The sequence below is a fragment of the Rhinatrema bivittatum genome, chromosome 7 (genome assembly GCF_901001135.1).
Source record: "Rhinatrema bivittatum chromosome 7, aRhiBiv1.1, whole genome shotgun sequence".
Classification (NCBI taxonomy): Eukaryota; Metazoa; Chordata; class Amphibia; order Gymnophiona; family Rhinatrematidae; genus Rhinatrema; species Rhinatrema bivittatum.
Genome location: NC_042621.1, coordinates 53,510,634 through 53,537,278, shown reverse-complemented (window position 1 = coordinate 53,537,278; position 26,645 = coordinate 53,510,634). Strand labels below are relative to the sequence as shown.

Genomic DNA, 26,645 nt, shown 5'->3' with positions numbered 1-26,645 from the left:
TAAGAGATATTGAAGCTTTTGAACAACTAAATAACAAGAAAGTTTTCTGTAATTTGTTTTCTGAGCAACGAGAAGCTTTACAAACATTGGCGAGCTGTGAGGAGTTGGTTATTAAACCTGCCAACAAAGGGGGGCAATGGTGATCCAGGACAAGACAACGTATGACCGTGTTATGTTTGAACAGCAATTAGCCCTTCCCTGTCTCTGGAGTATAGGGAAGCCTCATGTCCCCAAAAAGACTTGGGATGTCATGAGCTTAAGGCCTCATTCTCTGTGTCCAATAATCCCATTCCACATCCACCTCGAGCAGGGTCTGTTCTGCAGGTCCTACACTCTAGGGCAGTGACCCTGAATGGTAGTACCTTAGGTACAGATCCACATGCATCTCACGCAATTTGATCTCCTCTCAGAGTAATATTCAGTAGCCCAGTGTCACAAGGCTATTCCCCCCCCCCCTCCCCTTCCCGGTGGTTTTAAGGAACCTGAGCAGATGATTTTTCAGTTGCCTCTGGTAAGGAATAGATCAGTCTTCTGCATGGTTCTTTTGCATTGTAGGCGTGAGCCTCATAGGTGGAAAGGGAAGTCATGATCCAGGGCTGCAGAAGTAGAGACAAGAATCCTACTGGAGAACCAGTGAATCCAGGTCTAGGCAGACAGTCAGAACCAGCAGTCTAGCATTCCAGAAGAAGGCAGCCCCAGGCAGCAATGGTCAATGTAATACCATTAGCGGATGTGAACAAACTGAGGAAATCTAGTAGCTCTAAGGTGTGCTGGTAAGTGAGTCAGATTTGGTCCTGGATGGAGTTCCCCCCTAAAAGATCTAGCAGCAGCTCGCATGGCCAACACCATCATCATGCAGACAGATGTTTTGGGCTGACACTTTGGAGATCCTGACGTATAAGGACCAGTAAAAGTGACCAGAGGGAGGGGCAACTTAAATAATAAAGGTGGTGGGGGGTGATTTAGGTAGGGCTGGGGGGCGGGTTAGATAGGGGAAGGGAGGGGAAGATGCGGAGGGGGCGAAAGGAAAGTTCCTGCTGAGGCAAGAGTACAAAGTGTGTGGCTCATTCATTCCTCCTGCCTTCATCTCTGCCGATTTCGGAGCGGCCTCGGAGGGAACAGGGAAAGCCATCGGGGCTCCCTTGGGGTTTGGCGCATGCAAGGTGCAAAAGTGTGCACCCCCCTGCGCGCGCATGTTATAAAATCAGGCGTAGATTTGTGCGTGCCGGATTCCGTGCACAAATCTACACCCGAGCATAGGTAAGAAAATCTGGCCCAATGTGTTTAAGGAGATGCCTGTGTTTGCAACCACTCAGGGTCCAAATATTCAAGGTAAGGTGGTGAGGGCCAGTGTGAGCAGTAAAGCCAGTAAGTTGGGGGAAGGAGGACATCGCAAATGTGGATCGTGTACTGTGTGTGAGAATGCCATTGAAGGAGATTGTTGGGTTGATCCTAATACTGGACGGAGGGTGAGTCACATGGGTTGGATGGATTGCACCACATATAATGTGGTGTATGTGATCATTTGTAGGTGTCCGAAAGTTTATGTGGGACGGACTAAAAGAGCTGTTAAACTGCGATTGATGGAACACAGGTCCAGAATAAATAACAAAGTATTAACAGCACCGTTGGTTGGTCACTGTATTGAACAAGAACATAATTTCTCCGATTTGACGTGGACTGTGATTGAGAAAATGGAAATTACATCTTTGTTTCAGGATACAGCATCTTTGCTCAATTATAGGGAGCAAGTGTGGATTCATAAATTAAAAACAGAAGCCCCGTTTGGATTAAATGACCAGGTTGACTGGCTATCGTTGCTCTAGGTAGGGTTTAAGGGGAAGGCTGTTCTCTATTACGTGAGTATGGTGTCACATGATGCAGTCCCTTTAAATGAGGACGCTGTGGATGGGACCGTAGGTTCGCCATTTTTTGAAGAAGGATTTATGCAACGCAGAGCGTGCTGTTTGAAAATTTATAAACAAAAGAATAAGATTTACGATGGATATCTTCTTAGAACTGAGATGAGCGGTGGGCAGGCGTTTTCCCCTGATGAAGAATTCATTTTTTTCATTTCATTTTTTTTCATTTATAAAATTTATTAATCGCTTAACACTGTTAGGTCTAAGCGATATACAAAAATTTACATACATAATAAAAAAAACAACACAAATAAAGACAACTACATATAAATAAATTCATAAAGACTAACTCATAAAGAATTGTTTGAATTAGTTTGAAACCTGGCCATGTTGGGCTAACACGCTGCTGTTGATGGATGCCTCAGCGTTTGGTTTAACAACGTGGATGGAGTCAAGCTAATTACACTGTGGTTATTGTTTTGAGAATATGTACAAGGAGGAGAACAGTTTAAAATTTAAAATTCAAAATTTAAGAAGAAAGAAGAGCCTTGTTTGTGAAGTTTGGTAGTGACAAAAATTCATTTTTGACAAAATATAATGAATTTTTATAAAAAAAATTGTTTTAAAATGTTTTTGAATAAACAAATAATATATAGGGGGAAGGTGGTTGTTCATAATTAAAAATAAGAATAAGGTCAACCTGGATGGTAACCTTAAAAGTTTATGAAACAACCAAGTTTCTCTTTAAAAAATTTTTGAAGAAAATTAATTTTTGTCTGGAAGTAAAAATTAGGAAAACTATTATGACCCAAGTGTTGGGATCTATAAGATATTAATATATATAAGAAAAAGAAAAAAACAAGAATAAAATTGTGAATGTGGGTTGTTGATTGTGTCTTTGGTAAATTTACCTACATCAGTGGATCTTGGGGTTGGGGTGATCTTGGCAGATTGACTGCTCCTGGGTAGAATCACTGTAGTCTTCATCAATTTGTTGATTAGCTGTCTGATAATGGATGGATGGAGCCCCAGATATTTAGAAATGGTCTAGTAACCCTGTCTGGACAGATGAGCATTAACTACTCTTTTTTTTTTTTTTTTTGGTAGGTCCTCTGAAATTTCTTTTGGTTGTGATATGATGAGCTCCTGCTAACTTTTATGATGAAGACCAAACTCAAAACCTTTTGGGCCTTTCTATAGGACAGGATGCCAAAACTCCAGTCATCAAGTTACTCAGATTTACTCTGTAGTTTACTTGTTACCCAATTATTTAAGGACCTGCTTCTAATTTACAATTAATTGCTCTAAGGAAACTAGGGGGGTTCACTATTTCACACACACTGATTCCGAATTACAATAATATACAAAGTAGATAAGACTATCTCAATAAACACAGAATTGTTTAATTCGTACCCTTTTTATTGCATAAGAAAAGACTTTATTTAAACAAGGGTATTGTGGTAAGAGCTTGTAATTCTTATTATGGAGTACTTGAGGTTCACAAACATTTTCTCAGCTCTGGTTTCACATGACTCCACTTGGGTTTCTTTATTTTGTACTTGGACAGTTTCAAGAATTTCGATATGGAGGATTCACAGAAATGTAACGTAGACTGGCTCATGATCGGCCCATCCTCCAAGAAGCAAGAGTACAAAGTGTGTGGCTCATTCATTCCTCCTGCCTTCATCTCTGCGAGGGATCATGTTTGGATATTTTTCCATTCGGACCCATCAAGTTCAGGACAATCTCAGGGGTTTCGCTTGTCTTACATCAGAGGTAAAAATAATATATCAATATCTGCTGTCTTGTCCTCACAACGTGTTTAGGCATTTTTTGACAAAACAGCTAAGCTCTGTATTTGACTCCAGTTAAGCAGAGAGACCAGCTTCTTAATTTTCAAAACGTTTACAGAGTAATAAATGAGGAAACAGAGAAACTTACTGTAGATGTTGAGATGAATCCAAGAGTACTTCACAAACAGTCACTGAGTTCTTTTGTTATAACTTCTTTTAAATATTCGTGTGAAAATTGAAGACTAGGCAAGACAAGTGGGTTATATTCTCCTGCCAGCAGATGGAGACAGAGAAAAAAAAGCTCAAAATTGATTTCACTCCCTATATAGAGGTTTGGAGCTACCTTCTGCTCTTCAATATTTCTCTCAACAGCAGATGATGTAGATGAGCAGACTGGTGCTACTGTTACTGTATGACTAGGCTGCTCCTGGGAAAGCTTTAGACCCAGGTTCCTGGTGGAGCATAGGCCAGTCCTGGGGGTGCTCCAAGTGACAGTCCTGTTGGATTGACTCTTCCCTTCTCCCTTGGAAACCGACTTCATTGGGATCAGATTTTCTGCACATTATAATGGGTCAATCACTAGATGGTCCCCAGTGCCTTTGTTCCCTTGGTGGGTTCAGCACCAGGAGCTACTGACCAATTTCCTACTGCAGCAATGTTTGGACTGATATACCTGGCAGAGTGGGTGCCTAAAAAAAAGAGAAAAAATATAAAGGCTTTCAGAACAGCCCCCTGGTGTTCTATGATGCTGAGCCAGATTTGGACTCTGTCAGGGGTTGAAGATGATCACCCTCCTCTCTCGCTTCCTCTGCTGGTTTCGCTTTCTCTGTGTGAAAGAAAAAATACTGGAAGTGAGACGCCACAAGTAAGTCACGGCGGCTCAGCATGTCAGCCAGTGCATTCTGTCTGGCTTGTGAGCAGGCAGGGCATGCAAAACTGGGCAGGTTCCCCAGTTCAGGCTATGGGGGGAAGGCAGCCCTTTGATGCACATGGGCTTGTTCAGTGTGCTCCTTTTGGCAGGGTTAGAGCTATTTTACTGCCACTTTGAGCCCACAAATTTAAAAATAAAAGATAATTATATAAATAAGACAAGCATGGCAGGCTCTTTACTTCTCTCTTCCCTCTGATAGTTGATATTTCATGAGGGGGCTACAGATTTACCCTCGGGCCCCAGAAAAGTCTGTACAGCTCCATATTGCAGCAGATGGCATACAAACATGTTGGAGTTTCTCTCTCTCTCACCCTTGCTTCTAGTGGAGCAATTGAGAGAACAGTCTATAGAGCTGGCTGTTCTCCATTCTACTCAAAGGAGGCTTCCTAGATGGGTTGTTAAGACCAAATTAAGCTTGTGCTGCTGAAAATGACTGCAGCCTGCTAAAAAAAAAAATAAAAAAATCCCAGGATGGTTCTGCTTGGGCAGTACCTTTTAGATTCCTCCTTGACTATTTTCCAGTTATTAGTCATGTTCCCACTTGGAAGAACTTCAGGTTGCATTGTTAAGGGTGCTAGAGCACTCCTAGGTAATTGGCAGGACGAGAGAAGAAGACAGCTGTACCTCCTCAGAAAAGGGGGTAATGCCTCGGTGAAGAGGCTGTTCAGGAGATAGATGCTGGTGACCCTTAATTCTCAGTGTGATGCCTTTAAGAAATGGTAGATAAATCTGTAGGGGGGGATGTTCGTTGGGTCCCCGTTACCACTGAGTGCTTCTCGCTACATCTGATTGTTGGAGATGGGATCTCCACAGTGTGGGACATCTGATTCCAGCCTTAAAGTGGCCAAGACGAGGAGGGATCTATATTCCCATCCCAGGGAAGAGAAGGATAGGGTGTTGGAAGTTATTTAATTAATTGTATTTCATTTTTATGGTTCCCACATTTTATTTCTTTTGTAACATGCTCAGTTCAAATTACAGTTCACCCTAGTTGTTTTTGCCCCCCTGTAGTTTATTTACCTCCCCTTTATTGTTCAACTTTATGCGCATTGTTCATTGTTCTCTGTAAAGCTTGTTTAGCTGCACTTTTTGTTCAATGTAAACCAATGAGATGTTCCCAACGTTCATCAGTATATAAAAGCCTCTAAATAAATAAATACAATAGGGGAGGAGTTACCCTTACCTTTTAAAACCCCAGTTGGCGGAGAAAAGCAGAATGTTCAGGGTCCCCCACGATAGAAAGAATGAAAATCTACTTGAACCGTTTTTTTCCCTCCTCTAGTCTCCCTCCCAATCCTGCTATGTGTAATAGCTTCGTGACTCAAATCCTCTTGCGTTGGGTCCAACATCTGTCAGTGGAAGCCATGGTGAACTTTCCCACAGGTAACGATGTGCGGGGGTGGGGTGTGTGTGGGGGGGGAAGGTCTCAAACCAATGGCTCCCGGATGGGTTCACAGTTGGTGAGTCTCGCAGATAATTTTGTTTTAAATTATTATTTTACCTTGCCCAGTATCTTGGATAGTGCGAGCAACAAGTTATTTTAAATAAGTAAATAAATAAATAAACTAGTGATGCCGTGAGTTTCATGTGATCAGACTTACCATCTAGCCTGGAGCCACAGAGTTTACATCCATGCCTCTCAAATTCCCCCACAAAGTGATGGCCATAGCAATTTCGGCCTTGCTGTACAGTTTTATCCTCCTCTTGTGGAGCGGTCCTGGAAGTTTAGGGACCAAAGTTCAGAGGCCAGCTGGAGGGGCTTATTGGAAGTTCCTCCACACTCCTCCCTCCCCGCCCCCCTCAACCAGGACCAGTCTTGGTTGGGGGCCATTTCAGAGGCTACAAGCAATCTGTTCAGGAAGCTCTCTCCCTTCCTTAGGGAAGCATTACAGGAGAACGGATTTGGCTGGGGTAATCACTGCCTTATTGCGGGTCTGCTGGGCTCTGGCCATGCTGCTTCACGGAAACACTTGTGGTCTTCTACACGAGTTGATGGAACATCACTAGGGGAACATCAGTGGAGGCCTCAGGGACAATGATATTAGGCTGGTTTGGTCAGTCACAGGTTTTGGTGCTCCTTCGCTTCCCTGAAAAGTGATTGGGGTGTAGTATTATTTATTTCAGGTCTTCCACTAGTAGAGGCAATGAATTATCCTAGTCTTGTGGTCCCCACATAGATATACAGGGGAATTCCCTCTTATTCCCTCCAGGGAATACCAGATAATTCTCAAATGCATTATCCTGGTGCATCACTGGCAGCTACATCACTGGCTCTCCCCTTGTGCTAACTAGGACTCCAGATACGTGTCAGTCAAGGAGTAATAAAGGCCTCCCTATGCATGGAGGGAATCTTGTTCCTTCTTTAATCAGAGATTTACTATTCAGGGCCAAGGTGAAGCAGGAAAGCCCAGGATTTTGCAGGTGCAGAAACCCTATGCTGACTGATGATTGTTTTGAATAGCAATTAGCCCTTCTCTATCTCTGGAGTATAGGGAAGCCTCATGTCCCTAAAAAGACTTGGGATGTCATGAGCTTAAGGCCTCATTCTCTGTGTCCAATTATTCCATTCCACATCCACCTCGAGCAGGGTCTGTTCTGCACTCTAGGGCAGTGAACTTGAATGGTAGTACCTTAGGTACAGATCCACATGCATCTCACGCAATTTGATCTCTCAGAGTAATATTCAGTAGCCCAGTAGCCCAGTGTCACAAGGCTGTTCCCCCCTTCTCCCCTCCCTGGTGGTTTTAAGGAACCTGAGCAGATGATTTTTCAGTTGCCTCCGGTAAGGAATACATCAGTCTTCTTCATGGTTCTTTTGCGTTGTAGGCGTGAGCCTTATAGGTGGAGAGGGAAGTCATGCATGGGTGCTCCTTCCCCCTTTCTTCCCTAGAAGATCCTTCCCATTCTTTTACAACCTTGTCTGGTAAGAGAACCAGGCTACATAGCGAAGATACTTAGTGTTAGGAGTGACAGCCTTCAGTGGCACAAAAGAGGGCCATGTAGGAAACAGAATTTGGAGCCTCTGCAAGGTCAGTTACAGAGAAAACAGTATTTCCCTCTAATCTTTCACCAAAGGAGATTGGGATGAAGGCATAATTCACAGTCTCACAGAGGGTTTGCTGGTTTGCTGCAAGAGACTCTTATTTTATTTATTTATTTAAAAGTATTTATATACCGCTTTTTAAAATAAAATTTTATCAAAACGGTTTACAACAGGTTAAAATAAAGTAAAAATAAAAATAAAATATAACTAAAATAAACATAAAATACATAAATTTAGCTAAGTAGCTAGATAATTGCTAGCTAAAAGAAATTATTAATTAAAAAAATAATAATAATGGTAACATGCCATGGGTAAACAGAATAGGGAAGGTAAAAGGGATGAAGGGGGGGGGGGTGTCAACTTATTGGATTAAAATATCCTAGGAAGAAAGCAGATGGGATGATAGAGGAGAAGTTGAGGTAATATGTGTCTGATGGGTGAGTTTTGGGGAGATGAGAGCTTCATCTTTGATCGGGGAAATGCTTAGTAGGAGTATTAAATGCTCGTTGAAAAAAAGAATGTTTTTAAAGCTTTTTTGAAATAAGGATTTGATATTAAGCGGAGAGGGTTGGGTGTAAAGAGTTCCAGAGGGATGGTCCTGCTACTGAAAAAGCTCTTTTCCTGGTAATGTCTAATCTAGCCTGTCGTGGTGATGGAATGTCTAAGAGATTTTGACTCAGTCACAGAAGCTCTCTTGCTACTCTTTCAGATGAGATGTTTTCTTCAGAGGATTCAAGAATGCAAGTCCTCCTCTACAGGCATCCTTTCTTCTCGAGCTTCATAGGGTAGCACCTCTTTGAGTCTTGTTGTTGAAGTCAGGTTTCCCTGGTGCCCTTTGGTAGTTGTAAAGGAAAGAGTAACTGTGCTTCCAATATGCTCCTTTTTTGGATGGTAGGGTTTCACTGCTATCGCAATCGGGCATTTCTTACTTATGAGAGTGAGAAAGTCAGGCAGTGTAGGCCGGGATGAGGACATCCACTTCAAGTCTGTTGTAAGTCACTTTTTGAGATATTTGTAGGTGACCAGCTTCTTCTCAGATAGGCCTTTTGCCTATTAATGTGTCCTATTGAAGCACAATGGTTTCTAACCTCAGTTTCAGGAGTAATCAAGGAGAGGAGCACGATGGACCACACAGCGTGAGTTTGCAAGTCTCAGTTACCTCACTTGATGAGGGTGAAGGAGGCCTTGTAGGCAGAGTCAGAATCTGTTTTTGCAGAAATTAATGGCAGTACAGTGCCCTTGCTCCTGTAAACACCTGAATATGGACATGGAGACCAGAGAGAGGCTATGCCTTAGATACAGGAGTTCTGAGAGCTATTGTGGCTTCCTCTTGCCCAGACTGAGTAGATCTTTGGTGCATCCCACTTGTCTGGTCTGATCTAGCATGGATGATAAAGAAGGTGAAATTTAAATTACTTGTTAATTTACTTTTCTTTAGTCCTGCCAGACCAGCGCAGAACCCACTCCAAGGAAGCTGCAGCAATCAATGGTTCTCAGTCTGATAAGGTCAGAAATCTAACAGCAAACACATTGAAGGCGGCTAGCCTAATTGTGAGCTGTGTTAATAACCATGGAGTGAAGTTTTTGGCTGTATCATGTTTTGGTTGTTATAACGATTTGGGAAAACAAAACAAACAATTGCCTTGAGTTGTCTTAGCTTTTCCAAAGGATACTGAAGAGCGGAAGGCATCACCAGACCTTTAAAGTGAAATCAGCTTTGAACTTTTTTTTTCTCTGTCTCCATTTGCTAACAGGAAGAGAGATGACCCACTTGTCTGGTCTGGACTGGAAGGACTAAAGGAAAGGAAATTAACAGGTACGTTTAAATTTTCCCATCAGGTTACAGAGATAAGGGAAGAGGTTTGTAGATCAATAGCTTAGACCAGTGTTTCCCAGCTCTCTCCAGGAGGCACATCTAACCAGTCAGGTTTTCAAGATTGCTATAATGAATATGCATTAGATAGATTTACATTCCCTGGGTCCCCAATGTATACAAATCTATCTCATGCATATTCATTCTGGATATCCTGAAAACCACATTGAGTAGGTATGCCTCCAGGAGAGAGCTGGGAAACACTGGCATAGACCTTTGTCTAAGATGGTGCTTCCTCTTGGCCGAGAGAAGGGGTGAGCTCCCAAGATGCCCTAGGTCTAGAGGGGACCAATAGAAAAATACATTCCTTTAAGTCAGGAAGTGCAGGTAGGGGAGAAGCATCCAATGGGGTGATAGAAAATTGCATACAAAACAACCACAAAGAGCCAAAGTCAATCCTGCATGCAGAATGCCAAAAAAAACAAAAGGAATGTACCAGTCTGATATTTACTAAGCTATGCACCAAACCCAATTAGTTGTCAAATTTATGAAAATATATAATATATGTTGAAACCGCATCAGCAAGCCTGATGACTTGTTTTAATGTAGTCAAAGCCGTCCTGACCTTTCAATCATTTGCGGTTATAGAAAACACAACAGTGTTTCAAAAATGAACATAAGGTTATTTTAGATAATCTGTCTGTCTGTACCTGTGAGTAATTTTCTTGTAGTAGACCCGAAAATGGCCGGTGTTTCGCAACAACTAGTTGCTTCATCAGGAGTCACATAGGACACAGTAACACTTTGTCCAATGTCCTATGTAGTGACTCCTGATGAAACTGGTTGTTGCGAAACACCGTCCGTTGTCGGGATTATTTAAAATATCGTTTTGTTCATCTTTTTTGAAACACTGTTGTGTTTTCTATAACCGCAAATGATTGAAAGGTCCGGACGGCTTTGACTACATTAAAGCACGTCGTCAGGCTTGCTGATGCGGTTTCAACATATATTATATATTTTCATAAATTTGGTGATAGAAAATTGACCATATGTAATTCCTTTGACCATAGGGTCAAAGATTACAAGTGTCCTTGCTAGCAGACTTGATACTATTGCAGGTTTGGAGATAGCAGTGCAACACAATAGCAATGTATACACACCTAATTTGTGTGGTAGAACATATGCCTTTTACATTTATTTGCTTTAAAAGAGAACTAGTGTAGATTTTTTTTTTGTTTTTGTTTCTGGGAGTATAATTGCAAATGAACTTTGTAGGCTGTCATTTTTTGCACCAGTGTGTTTAAAACGCAGGCCTTTTTTTTTTAAACATTTTTAATATGGCATAGTAGAAACCTAGCTGCACAAAAAATGTGGGGTAACGGTGAAGTAAACCAGAGCGCTAAGGCTAACGCGCTGTATTGCATCTGCTGCAGAGGTATGGATTAGGCTGGTCCATTACTAAAAAAAAAAATGTAAAAAACTTGAAATACTGATTTATTTTTTAATTAAATGTAGATTTTTGAGTTTTTATTTTTTTTTTGCACAACCATGGCCCCTATTCCCCCTCAAGTGATGGGTGGAATTTGAGACCATGGTATCCTTTTCATGCTTTAAGACAGTTCATGCAAGCTTGGTAAATAAGTAAACTAAACCTGCCTGGAAGCGCGTTAATTCCTTTCAGCCATGAAGTGCTAATGTTTTTCAGCCATGAGCGCTGTCCGCAGAGCCTTGTAAACTATCTATTTGACTGTTAATGAGAGACCATGTTAGAATATCATAGGTTTGAAGTGAGTATTCCAAAATATGATTTTGGAGGATGGGGTGGGGAAGGTTTCTAAAATTCTTACGGTCACATTTTATTTCTCTTTCCTCTTCCTCCATCCTTGAACCCCCCCCCCCACTTCCCAGGAAAAGCAGGCCAGAGCGTTTGCCAGTCAGATGAATATTTGTGCGGCAACGGCAAGTGCATTCCTCGTACTTGGAAGTGTAATTCGGTAGATGAATGCGGGGACGATTCGGATGAGAAAAACTGCACTGTCCCCCCAACCGAGCCCGAGACCAGCCTGTGTCCTTCCGGAACGTTCCAGTGCAGCATAGCCGGCTCCACCCAGTGCTTGCCCAACGACTTGAGATGCAACTCCGTCAAAGACTGCGGGGACGGGTCAGACGAGGAGAACTGCCCTGATCTTTCATGTGGCAAAGACCTCGGCAATTTCTACGGGTCTTTCGCCTCGCCGGACTTGTTCCACGCCGACCACGGCGGCGCAGACCTTTACTGCACTTGGTACGTGGACACGCAAGACAACCGCCACGTTATCCTGCGGCTGGATTTGCAGTTGGGCTACAGCGACTATGTCAGAGTGTACGAGGGCACCGGGGAGAGGGGCGACAGGCTGGTGCAGACCCTCTCGTACCACAACAACAAGCGCCCCGTGAACGTGGAGTCCACCACGGGCCAGCTCACGGTTTCGTACCACGCCAGGGCCAAGAGCACAGGCCACGGCTTCAACGCGACCTACCAGGTGAAGGGCTACTGCCTCCCCTGGGAGCACCCCTGCGGCAGCGGCGACGAGTGCTTCTCCGGCAGGCAGCGCTGCGATGGCTGGTGGCACTGCCCCAACGGGAAGGACGAAGAGAGCTGCCCGGCCTGTCAGAAGAACGAGTACCCTTGTGAGGGCAACAGCGGGCTGTGCTACTCCCTGCTGGAGCGATGCAACAACCAGAAGAATTGCCCCAACGGATCGGACGAAAAAAAACTGTTTCTCCTGCCAGCCAGGGAATTTTCACTGCAGCACCAACCTCTGCATTTTTGAGACCTGGCGCTGTGACGGGCAAGAGGACTGCCAGGACGGAAGTGACGAGCACAACTGTCTAGTCATTGTGCCCAGAAAAGTAATTACCGCCGCCCTTATTGGGAGCCTTGTATGTGGCTTGCTCTTGGTTATAGCCCTGGGATGTGCATTTAAACTCTATTCACTGAGGAGCAGGGAATACAGGTGCCAATCTTATGCATGGTCATAACTGCTTCTACTGTTTGTGCCTTTTCTCATATTTTACAGTTTTTTAAAAAATAATTTAATTAATCCGATTGCGGCTGAGCTAAGATGAAATACAAAGGTGTGAGTGACGTTTTTCTGCATGCATTACTGTTGCTAGTGTTTGTCTTCTTAGAAAACAAAAATACGGCAGGTTACTTTACGAGTAATATAGTTTGACCTCTCTCTCTGCTCAGGTAGAGAAAGTAAAGATATGTAGTCCCAAGGATGCCGGTATTTAAAGGCATTTAGCTGGATGTCTCACAGGCTATCTGACTAAATTCTGAGTTCTGAATATCCCCAGGATGTATCAAGCTAAAAATAAGTCGCATAAATAATAGGAGTAATAGGGGCATTCCAGGGCAATTAACTTATCCGGCTAACTCTGATATTAGGAGTTAGCTGAATAGGTTAATCTGCTAACTCTGAACATGCTCTGAAGAAAGGTCTAAGGTTATCTGGCTTCGTGTGGCCAGATAACTTTAGCCTGAACTGGATATATTCAAAAGAATATCGCCGGTGAGGCGGTGCCGCAGAGTTGAAAAATGATACTAAGCCCTGCGGGCTTAAGTCTCATTATCACTGCCCCCACAACTCTAGCAGTCACCGAAGGCCCTGCAGGACCAAGCTTTCACATGCTACCCCCCTCCCCCCTCCAACCCCTCTGAGGTGATGTTAAAGTTAAAATCGGGATGGGTCTGGGACAGGCCTCCCTCCTCCCCGCCCCCCCGGTTCAGAAATAATAGTGCCGCAGTGACCCTTTCCCTGCCTGCCTGCTCGCATAGCGATGCTAGAAAGTGCCAGGCCTGGGTCACGATGGCAGAGTTACTGCGATCCGGGCTGGAGAGTGACACTGGCAAAGGTACTGGCAGGGACTGGGGGGAGGGGGAGCATAGGCACCTCTATAATTTAGAACCGGGGGAGGAGGCCGGCCCTAGACCCATTGCAGTTTTTAACTTTTAACGTCATCCCAGAAGGTTTTGGAAGAGTTAGGGAGGCTCCGTCCTGCAGGGTCTGCTTGGGAGGGGGGAGGGGGACAGCACACTGGGTGTTGGACCCATGAGGTGGTTCTACTTATTTATTTATTTACACTCTGTGACGCTGCTTGACCGGCGGTATTCTTTTTAAATATAGCCGGTTAAAGCTAAAGTTATCCGGCCACATAAGGCCAACTAACTTTACGCCTAACTGGCGACATTCAAAAGAAAGACGGTTAGGTTTATTGTTGTCTGGCTGAAGGTAGCCGGATAACTTTAATCAGGGATATTCAGTGGGACATTTATCTCATTGAAAATCCAGGATAACTTATCCAGCTAAACTTATCCAGATAAGTTATAAAGTTCTGTTTTTTTTGTTTCTTTAATATTGGCCTCTTTACAGTTCAGACTTGAAGGAGGGGAGAGGTAAAGGGATGTCTCATTCTTTCCCCATCTATGGTATTTCACATTTACATTTCCACTGCCTTTTGCTTAAAATTGAGATAAGGGTGTCTGATTCCGACCAGCTTGCAGTTAAGGCACCTGCTTCAGCCCGAGCTGTACAGACTCGAGGAGGCAATTTTAAAGGAATATCCAACCCTTTGTATGGTCACTGACGTCTGACAGCATTTAACCAAACGCTCTTTCCAAATAATTTCGGAATAAAAGCCGATTTTTCTCTTCCAAATAATTAGAAATAATGGTCTCATGACCTTTCTGGTGGGAGAAAGACTAGGGTGTCACTAAACCACCATAAGACAAGTCCCATTGTAGTTCTTATGGAAGAAGCATGCCCAGTTGTAACTCAAATGCCCGATAAGCAAACCATGCCAAAGCAAATTAAGCTGTGCATTTACTAGATCATAATGATTTTCTGTTAACCCATACATTAACTTATTTTAATGTGCAGTATCTGGTTCTGTTGGAGTTTCAGGAAATGTGATCTGGACTGCCTTGCTTGTTTGCTTATTTCTGGCGTCACTTAGGCCAGAAAGTCCCATGTGACAGATTCCAAGATGCCATGTGCAGTTATCGCTTTATGGTGTTTTATTTATTTGCTTACTTAACTCTTCCCTTAAGCACAAATAGAAGTATTCATTTGTACTCATCTTTGGACAGAAAGAAAGGGGGGGCTGAATTAGCACGAGTTTGAAACTTGGGAGCAGTTAGCTCCAATTGCCAAGGTTTCAGCAACTTCCAGTGAACTGTGCTTGCACCTCTGCCGTTTGTTAGATGCCGTCCCCTGGTACCTTCGTCGAAAGCCCTCCTTGCTAGGAATCTTACGTTCTTCCCTGTGTGACGCGCTTGTTCTTCCTCCCCTCCACACCCCCCGAAATCTGTTACTGCAGAGCGTTCGAGACCCAGATGACTCGCCTGGAGGCCGACTTCGTACGTCGTGAGGCACCCCCCTCGTACGGGCAGCTGATCGCGCAAGGGCTCATACCGCCGGTGGAAGACTTTCCAGTTTACAACGCGTCACAAGTAAATTGAAATAGTATTCGGTCAAAACTACCTTTTTGCTTTGGTGTATTACTGGCTCTTCCCCTAGAAAAGCCAATGCAGAAAACCAAATAGAGCAGTGTATGTATATATATATTGTTTTGTTGTTGCTGTCACGAGATCGTCAAACTAATAATTCTAAAATGTTCTTTCTTTATGTTCATTTATATGATATTTTTAAAAAAAGATATTTGTGCCGCATTATCCATTGTTCTAAGCTTCTGACATGAAAACGTTCATAAATAAGAAACAAATAGAGTCACAAACATGTAGACAAAATAGGTTCTCTCTTCCTAAACAAAATAGACTTCCAAATAGTGGAACCTATAAACGTTTCCTGCCAACATAAAATCAAAATAAAACATCATTGCATTATGTTAGATTGAATTAAATACCTCCATACTAAAAAAAAATAAAAAAAATAATTGTCATTATTGCAAAATAAGTTTTGTTTCTAGTGAGACTAGAAAAAATGGAGTATACTGAAGGCTTAAAAAAATAATACTCTGATTATAGCACCACCAACCTACCCTTTTACCATAGGAATGAAAAAAATGTGAGGTTGCTTATTTGGACAGAAACAAAACAGAATGAAGGCGTAGGTTGGTGGTTAGTGCTGTGGGATGAGAGCCAGGGTAACTACAGTTCAAATCCTGCTTTCCCCATCAAACTTCCTTGTGACCTTGGCCAAGTCACATTGCCTGAGGTGCAGAGTTAGACTGCAAGCCTTCTGCACCTGAGTGTAACTTACGTTGGGTTTGAAAGGACAAATAAATCAAATCCAAAATTTTGCAAGACATTTTTTAAGGGTTGTGGAGAGATTTTCTCAAAGCAAGCTTGGAGGAATTCACCGTGAGCTTGAATAACTAATCCTTTTCATATTTTTTTCCCCTCTGTTTACCAGGCATCTGTACTGCAGAATATCCGCACAGTTATGAGAAGACAAATGAGGCGGCACACGTCCAGGCGGAATTCGTCCAGGAGGCGCCTGGGCAGGCTGTGGAGCAGGCTGTTTCACCGTCCGAGGGCAAGGGGGCAGATCCCACTCCTGACCCCATCGCACACTTCCCAAACGGCCTTGAGCGAGGGAATTTTCAGCCGAACTGAAGGTCGCGCCCCGACTCCCGCGGCCACTCCCGAGGGACTCGACCCCGGCAGCCAGGTCGGGGCACTGCAGGAGGTGGCCGGCAGCATTCTGCACCTGGACTGCTGTGCCGCGGAACTGCTGCCGTCCGCGGACTCCTCGGTGCCTTGCACGGACGTGGAGCTGGAGGCGGGATGGTGCAGCAGGCCTTCTTCGGGTCCTGAGGAGGACGTCCCCTGTGGTAAATTGAACACAGACTCAGGGAAAGCTTTCAGAGACCCCTTGTCCGAAAGCACCGCGGATGCTTCCCGGGAGGGTCCCGCCTGCGGAAGGACTGCTTCGGAGGGCCACCCCTCGCACGGCAGCCGTCACAGAAGCAAGGGGCTGCAGAGACCGCCTTCTAGGAAGCAGGGGTCTGCCCCGATTCGGGGGCCGGAATATCCCTCCTGCTGCATGCCTTCACGTCAGGGAGAGCCTTCGAGTGCCCACGCCGCTTGCTGCCACTCTGTGGAAGTGCCAACGCCCGGGTCCCCTAGCCCGCTCTCGGAATTCAACACCAGTGACGACGATTCTTTACTTGTTTGCTGACAGGACGTTTCTGTTTGTTTTGTCAGGCCTCCTAGATTTTGTATTTTTGAAATTTTGCACAATAGCCTTCATTTCGCAACATATATTTTTATATGGTATGGCATTTCATTATTGACAACAACTGCTCACCTTGTCGTTTTAAGCCCTGTGGAGGAGTTTAGGCAGGGATTCACGTGGCCTTGGAGGGGGGAGAGTTAAACAATCTTATTGGGTGCGGGAACGCTGTGGTGACATTCACTTTGACGTCACAATTCAGAATTTAACTTTGTTCTACTGCTTAGTTTGGGGTAGCAAAAGGAATGTCTCAATAAAAACACGGGGAGAAAATACTCGCCTATCTTTTGCACAGCTCTTTCTGAAATCCCTTCCCTGAACGGTTGGAGCACTCCAGGAGATATTTCACTTTTGTAACAGTGATTGAAGATGCGTAATCAGGTTAAGTCCAAGAAGCCAGCAGGACGACCTGTTCTGCATCTCGGGATAAAGCTGGTGTTTTCACGGGTCAGTGCTCCCTTTTTATATTTATTTTAAATGACGTGGTTCCTCTTTATAACGAATCTTGGATTATAAAACCAGTTTTGACTCAAGTTCCCCACTGTATATGTTGTTATGGTATTTGCTTTCGATGTCAAACCCTTCCGTAATAAACGCCATTTTTTTTTTCTCTCGCAACATGTTCAGTGAGCTATCGCCGAAGTTTTGGCGCTGAGGGGGGAGGGGGGTTTCATTACCTCCAGCCCTACTTCTCTGATGCAGCCCAGGGCACACCTTCCACTGCGGTGAACGGGAAGTGATGCTGCAGCGACAGCAAACATGCCTTAAACGTAAAGCTAATGCAGCGGGGTGTGCCGTATCCCTAAAAAAAAAAAGGCCTGCTGATTTGTGTTAACCAGGCGTTGGGTGAAATTTGCAAAACCCTGAACATCTTGGGGGAAGAGAATTTGCACGCCAGGGCACACAGTTCAGACTGTGTTGTTAGCAGGTGATGTATTTACCCTGTGTCCGTCCTTCCAGTTTGCATGGGTGGCTGCTGCCGGTGGTGTTTTGGAGGAGGGGGACACAGCTTCCTGTCCCGCATTTACGAATGGATTATCCTAGTCTGACCTGCACGCTTCCACACGTCCCAAAGACAGCATTCACGTTACAGGCGCGCGTTGAGCAAAGATTGTGCCAACCCAAAAAAAAAGCTGAGATGCTTTATTTAGTGAAATGCATTAAAAAAAAAAAAAAAAAGAAGGCACCATTGGTCACTAGAATGTACCAGAAGGTTCTGTACAGGAAGGAATCCCAGCCCCCACCCTCCAATGCAGACGACTTGAACAGTATATGATTAGGTGGAATGGTGGCTGAGAGAGAAAATCCATACAGCAGTTGGAAAGGTAAAGCTGGTTTATTGTAAACTTCTGGGTTAACTTTGGGCTCCCAGTTCAGTTGGAGCCAGGACTGGTGTCCTGAAACCACGAGCCTTCATCTGCAACTATCTGGGGATTTTTCACCTGTTTTATAACCTCTCACTTCCCAGGTCCCTCTCCCAAATAGGTCGAGTCTGTTCGTTGTAGCAAACGTAGGCGCTGAGGGTCTCCAGGACCCGGGGGCCAATGCATTTGTATTTCCTTCCCTGCACAGTCCTCCTGGTAGAAATGCTGAAGGGTAGGACAGTCACACTGCTAGAGGAACCCCAGAAGAGAACTGAACCGACGGACGGCTGTGATCAGCCTAAGGGGCAAAAGCTTCCCCGCCTGCAGACAGGCCGCCAGCATTGCCCCTTCCCTCCCTGGTACTGCAGGCACACAAAAACATTTCTCTGATAAAGAAGGAGACCCAGAGTCAAGGACTGCGATGTAACCTGTACAAACTCTTCCAAACTTTCCAATTTTTCTTCTTCTTACCATCAGGAGAAAAAAAAAAAAAAAGAAGAAACCAATCCAAAATGTGTCCTTTTTTTTCCAGAGCTGCACACATCACCACTGTCTGTCGCCTCACCAAATACAGAAAGAGAAACATGGAGACCCCAGAAAGCCAGGCCCTGCCTGCAGTATAACACCAGAGAAATAATATAGAAATATTCAGATGTACATTTACCAAAAATGACACCGAGAAAATCTAATTCTCCCACTTCCCATCTCGGAGAAACAGAAGTAATAGCAGTCTCAGTCTCCTACCCTCCCAGCCTCTCCCCCTCCCAGGCCCCAGCAGTCCTGCTCCCCAGCCTCTCTCCCCCTCCCAGTCCTCTCCCCCCAGGCCCCAGCAATCATGCTCTGCAGCCTCTCTTCCTCTCCCAGCCCCCAGCAGTTGGCTCCCCAGCCTCTCACCTCCTCCCTGACCTCCCAGCCATACTCATATGCAGTGGAATAATGCAAAAACAGAAACAGCATTCCTCATAAAACAAAATGAAGAAATATAAATCCATCATAATAGTAACCATACTAATAAAAAAACCCAATCTTTCAAAACAGATGATGAATAGACCATCTAATAAATAACAAGGATAAAAACAACTTTACAAATTTCCCAAAAATCAATTAAATATTTCAAAAACCACAGGCATCAAATTTGTATTTATTTTAGATGTTTATATTCAGCCTTTCAGCACTTGAAAGTGGATTACATTCAGGTACTGTAGGTATTTCCCTATCCCAGAGGATAACATCCAGTAATTAAAATTAATGATAAAAAAGTTTCCCTTTCCATACCTGGGAACTTTTAATTTTCAGTCAGCCTGAGATTGTCCTGGATTAGTGAAGGGGAGGTGGGGTGGGGCAGGAGAGGAGGGAACACACAAACTTTCTCCTCTCTCTCTCACATACTTAACTTCTTCTCCATACTCCCCTCTTCCCTTCCCACTTTTCTTCTCCTTTCCCTCACTTCTCAGTTACTTACCCCTCCCCTCCCTCAACCCCCTTTTCCTTACTTTCACCTCCCTTTTCTCTCAGCTAAACCCCTCCCTCTCATTCACTCCCTTCCTTCTGTCATTCACCCCTCCCCTCCCCTTTGTCACTCACTACCCTCACCCCTCTCATCCCCCATTCTCAACTCCTTTCCTTCCCTCACTCATACTTCTTCCCTTCCCTCTCAGTCACAACCCACCATATGACTCCCTACTCCCTCCCCTCCCCCTCCCGGTGATCCTAGTTGTCTTCTTCCTGTTGGTCAGGTGCAGAAAAACCACCCAGAAATCATTGGGCCCGCCGCCAGGCATCTAGTACCTAGCTCCTTTTCTCTCATACATGCAGGTTTTCACACAAACGCTTCCTCTCTCTCATACTCCTAGGCTGTCACACACACACACACACACACACTTCTCTTTTCTCTTATATACACATGCTTCCTTTCTCTTATGTACACATATATACACACACAAATGCTCCCTCTCTCATTTGCATAGGCTATCACACACATGCAAGCACCTTTTCATACTCACAGGCTCTCTCACACTCAAGCTGCCCTCTCTCTCATATGCATATTCTCCCTCTCATACACAAAAGCTCTCACAAAAATGCTCCCTCTCTTTCATAAGCATAGGCTCTCACACATAAGAAGGCTCCCTCTATCTCATACTCACAGATTCTCACACACGACATACCCTCTGTCTCATATGCACATCCTTCCTCTCTCTCATACATGAACACACATGCTCTCTCTCTCTCATACACAGGCTCTCACATACATACATACTCCCTCTTGCTCATTCATACACACATATTCCCTCTCACCTGAGCCTTTCTCTCTTTAATGGAATCTGAGGTATTGGGGGGGGGGGAGTTCTGCAGCATCCTCTTCCACCCAGGCCACCATGCAGCTTCTTCTTGATATCAGCTACCAGTGGGTTGGGGTGCACCAGCGGTCTGATGGAGCTTTTCTCTAGCCACTGCAAAATGGGGTCCATGGTGGCCTTGATGGCCTTCTCCTTTGTGGCTCAAATTGCCACCAGATGCTCCATGCGCACAGGGATAAGAATGCCCCTGTTCCTCCTCCCAGGCCTGGATGGCAGGTTCTGCCTGTCTCAGCCCCAGGGGAAGGGAGGCACCAAAACTCTTCTACACATCCCTCTCCCCCTGGTGTCGTCAGCACCACAGGAGGGATCTGGCCAAAGCCGGGCGGGAAAGGGGACAACTCTGCTCCCAGAATCCTGAGCACGTGCAATGTGACTCTGGCCCAACAGGGTGCTGCCAGGCCCAAGCCTGTACCGGAAATAAAGAACGGTGGTGACCATGCAAGGGGGAGGGCCCTTCAGTGTAATCTGAGATCTCAGCCCTTCTCCCTGTGATGACGTGAAACAGCGCAAAGCAGGAAAGCCCAATCCGAGAGCAAGAGCCGAGAGAGCCAGGATAGAATTCCTAGGAAGAGCCAACTTTAAGCAGGCAGCCCCCAGGCAGCCCCCACCTCTGCTTCCATGATTGCTTTAATCAGATCTCTCCCAGGGAAGGTGCAGCACCTTGGGCTTATCCCGTTCCTGAGTTTCCATCCACAGATTTTTTTATTTTTTTTCCTCTTGGCTGTGCTTCTCACCCCTGGCCAGGTGACCACGTGTGGAGCCAACGGCAGCGTACAATGCACGGGTGAGTGGTACGTTCTGACCTCGGATCCATGCACCCAGTGCAAGTGCTTGGTAGAGGGGCCGGCCTGTGCCCACCTTCTTAAGCACGCGGTCCAATGGCAAACTCCTCCTCCTTTCTTTCACGCGAGGCCCAGCTAGGTGACGTTTTCATCTGGGCTTGCTTCTGGAGAGTTCCCAGGCGCTGAAAAAAAAAAATACAAAACAAGCCCCCGACTGCCTTTAAAAACTATGCAAAGGATTAAAAAAGTAATATGAAACCCCACTGGTACTCAAGAGTTCTTGTAGTAGAGGTAAAAAGGGGGTTCTTAGCTTTTTGGGATCCCAATCATTCAGGCTGCTGTATGTTAAATTATCTTGAGACTTTTCAAAAATCATTTGAAAAGTTTCAAAATGATTTTTGGAAGACCCCCAAACAAGACATAGCAATAATCGAGAATGCTTGTAACCAAATCATTTGGTGACTGATGTGGCCTCATTTGTTGACAGGAGGCAGAACTAGTGACTGACAGTACTTGGGACAACATGTTTAAACCATAATCAATCAAAACACCCAAACTGTGAACTGTATAATTAATAGGAAGGGACTGACCCTCAGAGCTAATGTTAAGAGCAGAATCAGGGGTTTGATCAGCAACCCAAAGGATCTCGGATTTGCTGGGGTTAAGCCTCAGTTTATAGGCCCTGTAGCAAAGGGAAACCTCATATTGTCAATTAATCATGATCTGTTCTTCACGCCCCCGATCCTTAATTGGGAACATAAGCTGCAAAAAGATTAAAATGAAATCAAAGCGAGGGAAAATACTCGCCAAGAGGAGCCCTGAAGAATTTAAAGACGGTGCAAAAACGGAACCTCGGGGGACGCCCACAGGGAAAGACCGTGGGCAGGAGACGGGAGGAAGAAAAAATGACCAGAGATACCATTTTATTTATTTATTTAAAACTTTTCTATACCGACATTCATGGGAATATCACATCGGTTTACATTAAACAGGGGTAACCATTAACTTTGGAAAATAGACATTTCATATAACATAAGGAAGCTAAACTGGGGAGAAAGGGCCTGAGTAGCAGAGATGGGTAACAGAAGAGGTATGATTACAACAAAGAGTATTAACAAATTGTTTAACGATATATTTTAATATATATGACAAATTTTCAATATGTACAATATGTACAAAATAAAGTTTGTAGGGCAATTACTTGAATTAATTCGAAATGAAGTTAGATAGTTAAGGGGTAGAAAGGGGGGAGGGGGAGAAATAGGAGGCTGTGGGAGGTACTGTGAATTGGAGGTGGTGGGGTTAAGTGAAGGCTTGTGTGAAAAGCCAAGCTTTTAGTTTTTTTTTTAAAGGTTTGTGTGCAATGTTCTTGGCGCATGTGTGAGGGCACAGAATTCCATATGGTTGGTCCAGCGATAGACAGGGCCCGTTCTTTCGTGGCTAGGTGATGGGTGAGTTTAGGGGGAGGAATGTAGAGGGTTCCTTTATAAGCAGTTCTCGTGGGTCTGTTCGAAGTGTGATAGTGTAGGGCGTTATCCAGCCATTGGATGTTTTGGGTATGCAAGTTTTTGTGGATAATCGTAAGAGTCTTGTGAAGGATTCTAGAGTGTATTGGGAGCCAGTGGAGGTCCATGAGTATGGGGGTTATGTGATCACTTCTGCAGGAATTGGTGAGGATTCTGGCCACCGTGCTTTGGAGCATTTGGAGTGGCTTGATCGAGGTAGCGGGGAGGCCTAGGAGGAGGGTGTTGCAGTAGTCAGTTTTGGTGAAAAGTAAGGCCTGGATGACCGTGCGGAAGTTATAGGGGTGGAGAAGTGGTCTTAATTTTTTTTAGTATGTGGAGTTTGTGAAAACATTCTTTCATGGTGGAATTAATGAATTTTTTTAGGTTTAGATGATTGTCTAATGTGACTCCCAAGTCTCTTACATATTGGACCTTAGTTACAGGTGATACAGGTTGGGGACAGTTGTGGTGGTCTGGCGTGATGAAGAGGAGTTCTGTTTTGGATGTGTTGAGGGCCAAGTTGAAGTTAGTGAGGAAGTGATTAATTGAGGAGAGGCAGACATTTGTTTCTCTATCACTATACCTGCTGCTCCTAACCTTGCCACCAAGTCATGAGTAATGGTGTCAAAGCCGGCAGACAGATCTAAAAAGTTAACTATGGCGTGTTTCACTCAATCTTTCTTCTGGTGAAAATCATCCATCCATTAGGGAAATCAAGATTGATGTCTATTCAAAGTATTAAAATCTTCCAAAAAAAAAAAAGTCATTTAGTGGCCACCCTCTTCTCAAGGAGTTTGCCTGTAAATGCCAGGTGAGATACTGGGTGATCATTTTCTTTGAGCAGAGGACTGCAGCTGGGCTTTTTCAGCTAAGGCTGAGCTGTTGCCACCATTCAGGCATCTGGGAAGATACCATTACCCACTGTCTTTATTTATTTATTTATCTGATTTATGAATCGCCTTCCAAAACTTACAATAAGTCTTTCCAAAGTGATTTTCAGCAAAAGTAAACAAAGTAAAACAGTGCAATAAAATATAAACAATTGCTTAAAAACAATATTGGACTATGGAAACTTTAGTTTAAAAGTCTTAAAAGCTCTAGGTTCGAGCTGAGAGCTTGGAAGTCATCAACCAGGACTTTAATTTACGGTAACAATGCATTAAGCAAGTTTCTGCCCTGATCGAGAAGGGGAGATTATTCCAGGCATCAGATCTTTTATGCAATTTTACATGCCAAATGGCTCTCAGAGATGGGAGTTGAATTAGAAAGCTATGCTAAGAGTGTGCTTCCCTGATTGAGGACTTCCAGTGCAGTCTAGATGACATAATGGGGGGGGGGGGGGGGGGGGGGCGCAATCCCATGTAAGATCTTAAAAGTGAGGGTAAGTACTTTAAACTTACATCGTAATCTTACCGGGAGCCAATGTAGTTTTTCCAATAGGGGAACTGCAGATTCGCATCCAGCACAATCCATAACAATTCTAGCTGTCATGTTTTGTACCACCTGAACTTTTCTAATTAAAGAACCTGGTAACCCTCAGTATGTAGCATTACAGTAATCTAGAACTGAGATCACAAGGGCATAAACCACAGATTTTGGAACCTCAAAGGTTAAGAATGATTTTAATTATCTCACAAGGCGTAACAACAGAGGACTGAGTTGATGTGATTTCCCATAGACCAACTAGCATCTAGTCTAACTCCTACATATTTTATATCATCAGAAGATTGCACAATGTGGCTACCCATAGAGACTGAAATTTCTCTAGTTTATTTCCTATTAATAGAATTTCTGATTTTGTCAAATTTAAAATCAAAAGATTCTCTCATACCAAGATCTGATGGCTGACATACAACTCTCTAAATATGAAGTGGTGATGGCTATAATGTGATCTAAGGGGATGACAATTTGAACATCATCTACATAAATAAAAGGTGAAAATTCAAAAGAATGGATGATATCCCCCAATAGGGATAGAAAATATTAAATTATAGTGGAGAGAGGGAGGATCCCTGAGGAAACCCTACAGATTGATATACCTGTTCGCGAATTATACCCTTGAAAGATTACACTTGATGAGCTATTCTGCAGGAAGCTTGAAATCCAATTTAGAACCGTCTCTGCTAACCCTAAAGAATGACAATGAGAAATTAGGATTTTGTGGTCAGCTAGATCAAATGCACTTGAAAGATCAAGGAGAATTAACAAAGCAGAGTAGCCCTTATCTAGACTAGGTAGGATAGGGTCCATAACATTTATCAAGATAGTCTCTGTGCTACATCCCCTCCTATATCCCACATCAGCAGGATCTAATTTACTATTGTCTTCCATAAACTCAGTAAGTTGGGTAGTAACAACTTTCTCTAATATCTTGGAGATAAATGGAAGATTCAAAATGGGTTGGTAATTTAGATAGTTTCTGGGATCTACATCTTCATTTTTAAAAATAGGAGTGATTACCACTTTATTTAAGATTTCAAGGACTTTCCCAGAAGCAAGAGAAGAGTTGACTAGGTTCTTGAGGACTATCAAGACCATATTAGATAACATTCCAATTAAAAACAATGGGCAAGTGTCCAAAGATGTATTTGAATTTTTGTTTGCCTTTTTCACGATAGATTTTATCTCCATAAGAGATGTTGTGTCAAAATCTGAGAGAGTATTTAATTTATCGTAACTGCCAATGATGAGTTTGCTACAGCTCTCTCTGTATCTGGTAGTATTTCAATAGGCTTATCGTCAATAAACTCAGTTCTTTTAACGTGTATGATTTTGTAAAAGAGATTTCTTAAATTGGAGATCTTCTCTTTAAAAAAAAGTAAGAAAATCAAAGTCAGGTAAGTCAACGAAAATTAGCTTCTGAAGTTTGTCATCCCCTAACAGTGAGTTAACTAATTTAAAAATAATTTTGGGATCATGGTAAGCTTCAATAATAATATTCGAATATAAATTCTTTTTGGCTTATGTTACCATTTTTAAGTATACACCCGAAGCAGATTTCCACAATTTTTTTTTATCTTTGACTGAGTTAGTTTTCCTCCAATGTCATTCAAGGTATTGTAAATCTCTTTTTAATTCTAATAATTGGGTTGTATACGAAGGGGCCAAGATCTTTCTAATTCCCATTTTACTTCCATCCTGAGGCCCTAAGGTGGCCAATTTCATACCTTCCCCCAGTATTGAATTTTCCATTTTCCTACCCAGTTTTTAGGTGTGTCTAGAGGATCTTTCCAGTTATCCTGAACTAAATTGGTAACAATATCTACAAAGCTAGATGAGTCTACTTTTTAAAATCTAGGTGTAAGATTTTTATTGGTTTTCTTCTTCTGTTGCATGTAGTTATCATAATTAAATCAAAAATTAACTAGGAAATGATCTGACCCTGGTAATTTTTCTGATCCATCAAACATCAAATTGCCTTGGTTCCTAGCCTTTTCAGAACCAAATAGTAAGTCCAGGGTGTGTCCTTTATCATGGGTAGCAATAAAAACAATATGATAGAGTCCACTATCAGCTAAAATTGGGCCGATACAGTAAGGAGCAATAGGAAGAGCTGCGTTAGTGCTGGGCGCACCCGCATTTGCCGCACGCACAGTCCGGCTCACCTACCGCTCGATACTGTATTTAAATAGCTTGCAAATGCAAGCCGCGTCCAAGAAGCGTCCGTGAAGCGTTAGGCCCGCGCAACCCATTTTACTGTATAGGCGCTTTATACAGCGCCTATACCTGTCATTTCAAATGTCATTTGAAATGACAGGTACCAGGAAGCAAGGCGCAGGGCAAAAGTTAAAACAAAAGTGAAAAAAGAGTAATAAAAGTAAACTTACTGGCGGGAGCCGGTGGGCGCGCATTCATCGAGGGAGGCGGGAGCCGGCGGGCGCGCGTTCATTGAGGGAGGCAGGAACCGGCGGGCGCGCGTTCATCGAGCCGGAGGGAGCCGGCGGCAAAAGCGGCCTC

General features: G+C 43.8%; 1 protein-coding gene across 1 annotated transcript in view; it reads left to right on the top strand.

Annotated features, from left to right (window-relative positions):
• Positions 1-17,294, top strand: part of LRP3 (LDL receptor related protein 3) — a 42,196-nt gene extending 24,902 nt beyond the window's left edge. Inside the window, 5 exon segments of the mRNA XM_029608391.1 lie at positions 3,430-3,638; positions 11,351-12,192; positions 12,194-12,438; positions 14,804-14,936; positions 15,859-17,294. Of these exon segments, the coding sequence (XP_029464251.1) occupies positions 3,430-3,638; positions 11,351-12,192; positions 12,194-12,438; positions 14,804-14,936; positions 15,859-16,626 (2,197 nt within the window). The 3' untranslated portion in view covers positions 16,627-17,294.
• The last annotated feature ends 9,351 nt before the right edge of the window (positions 17,295-26,645 follow it).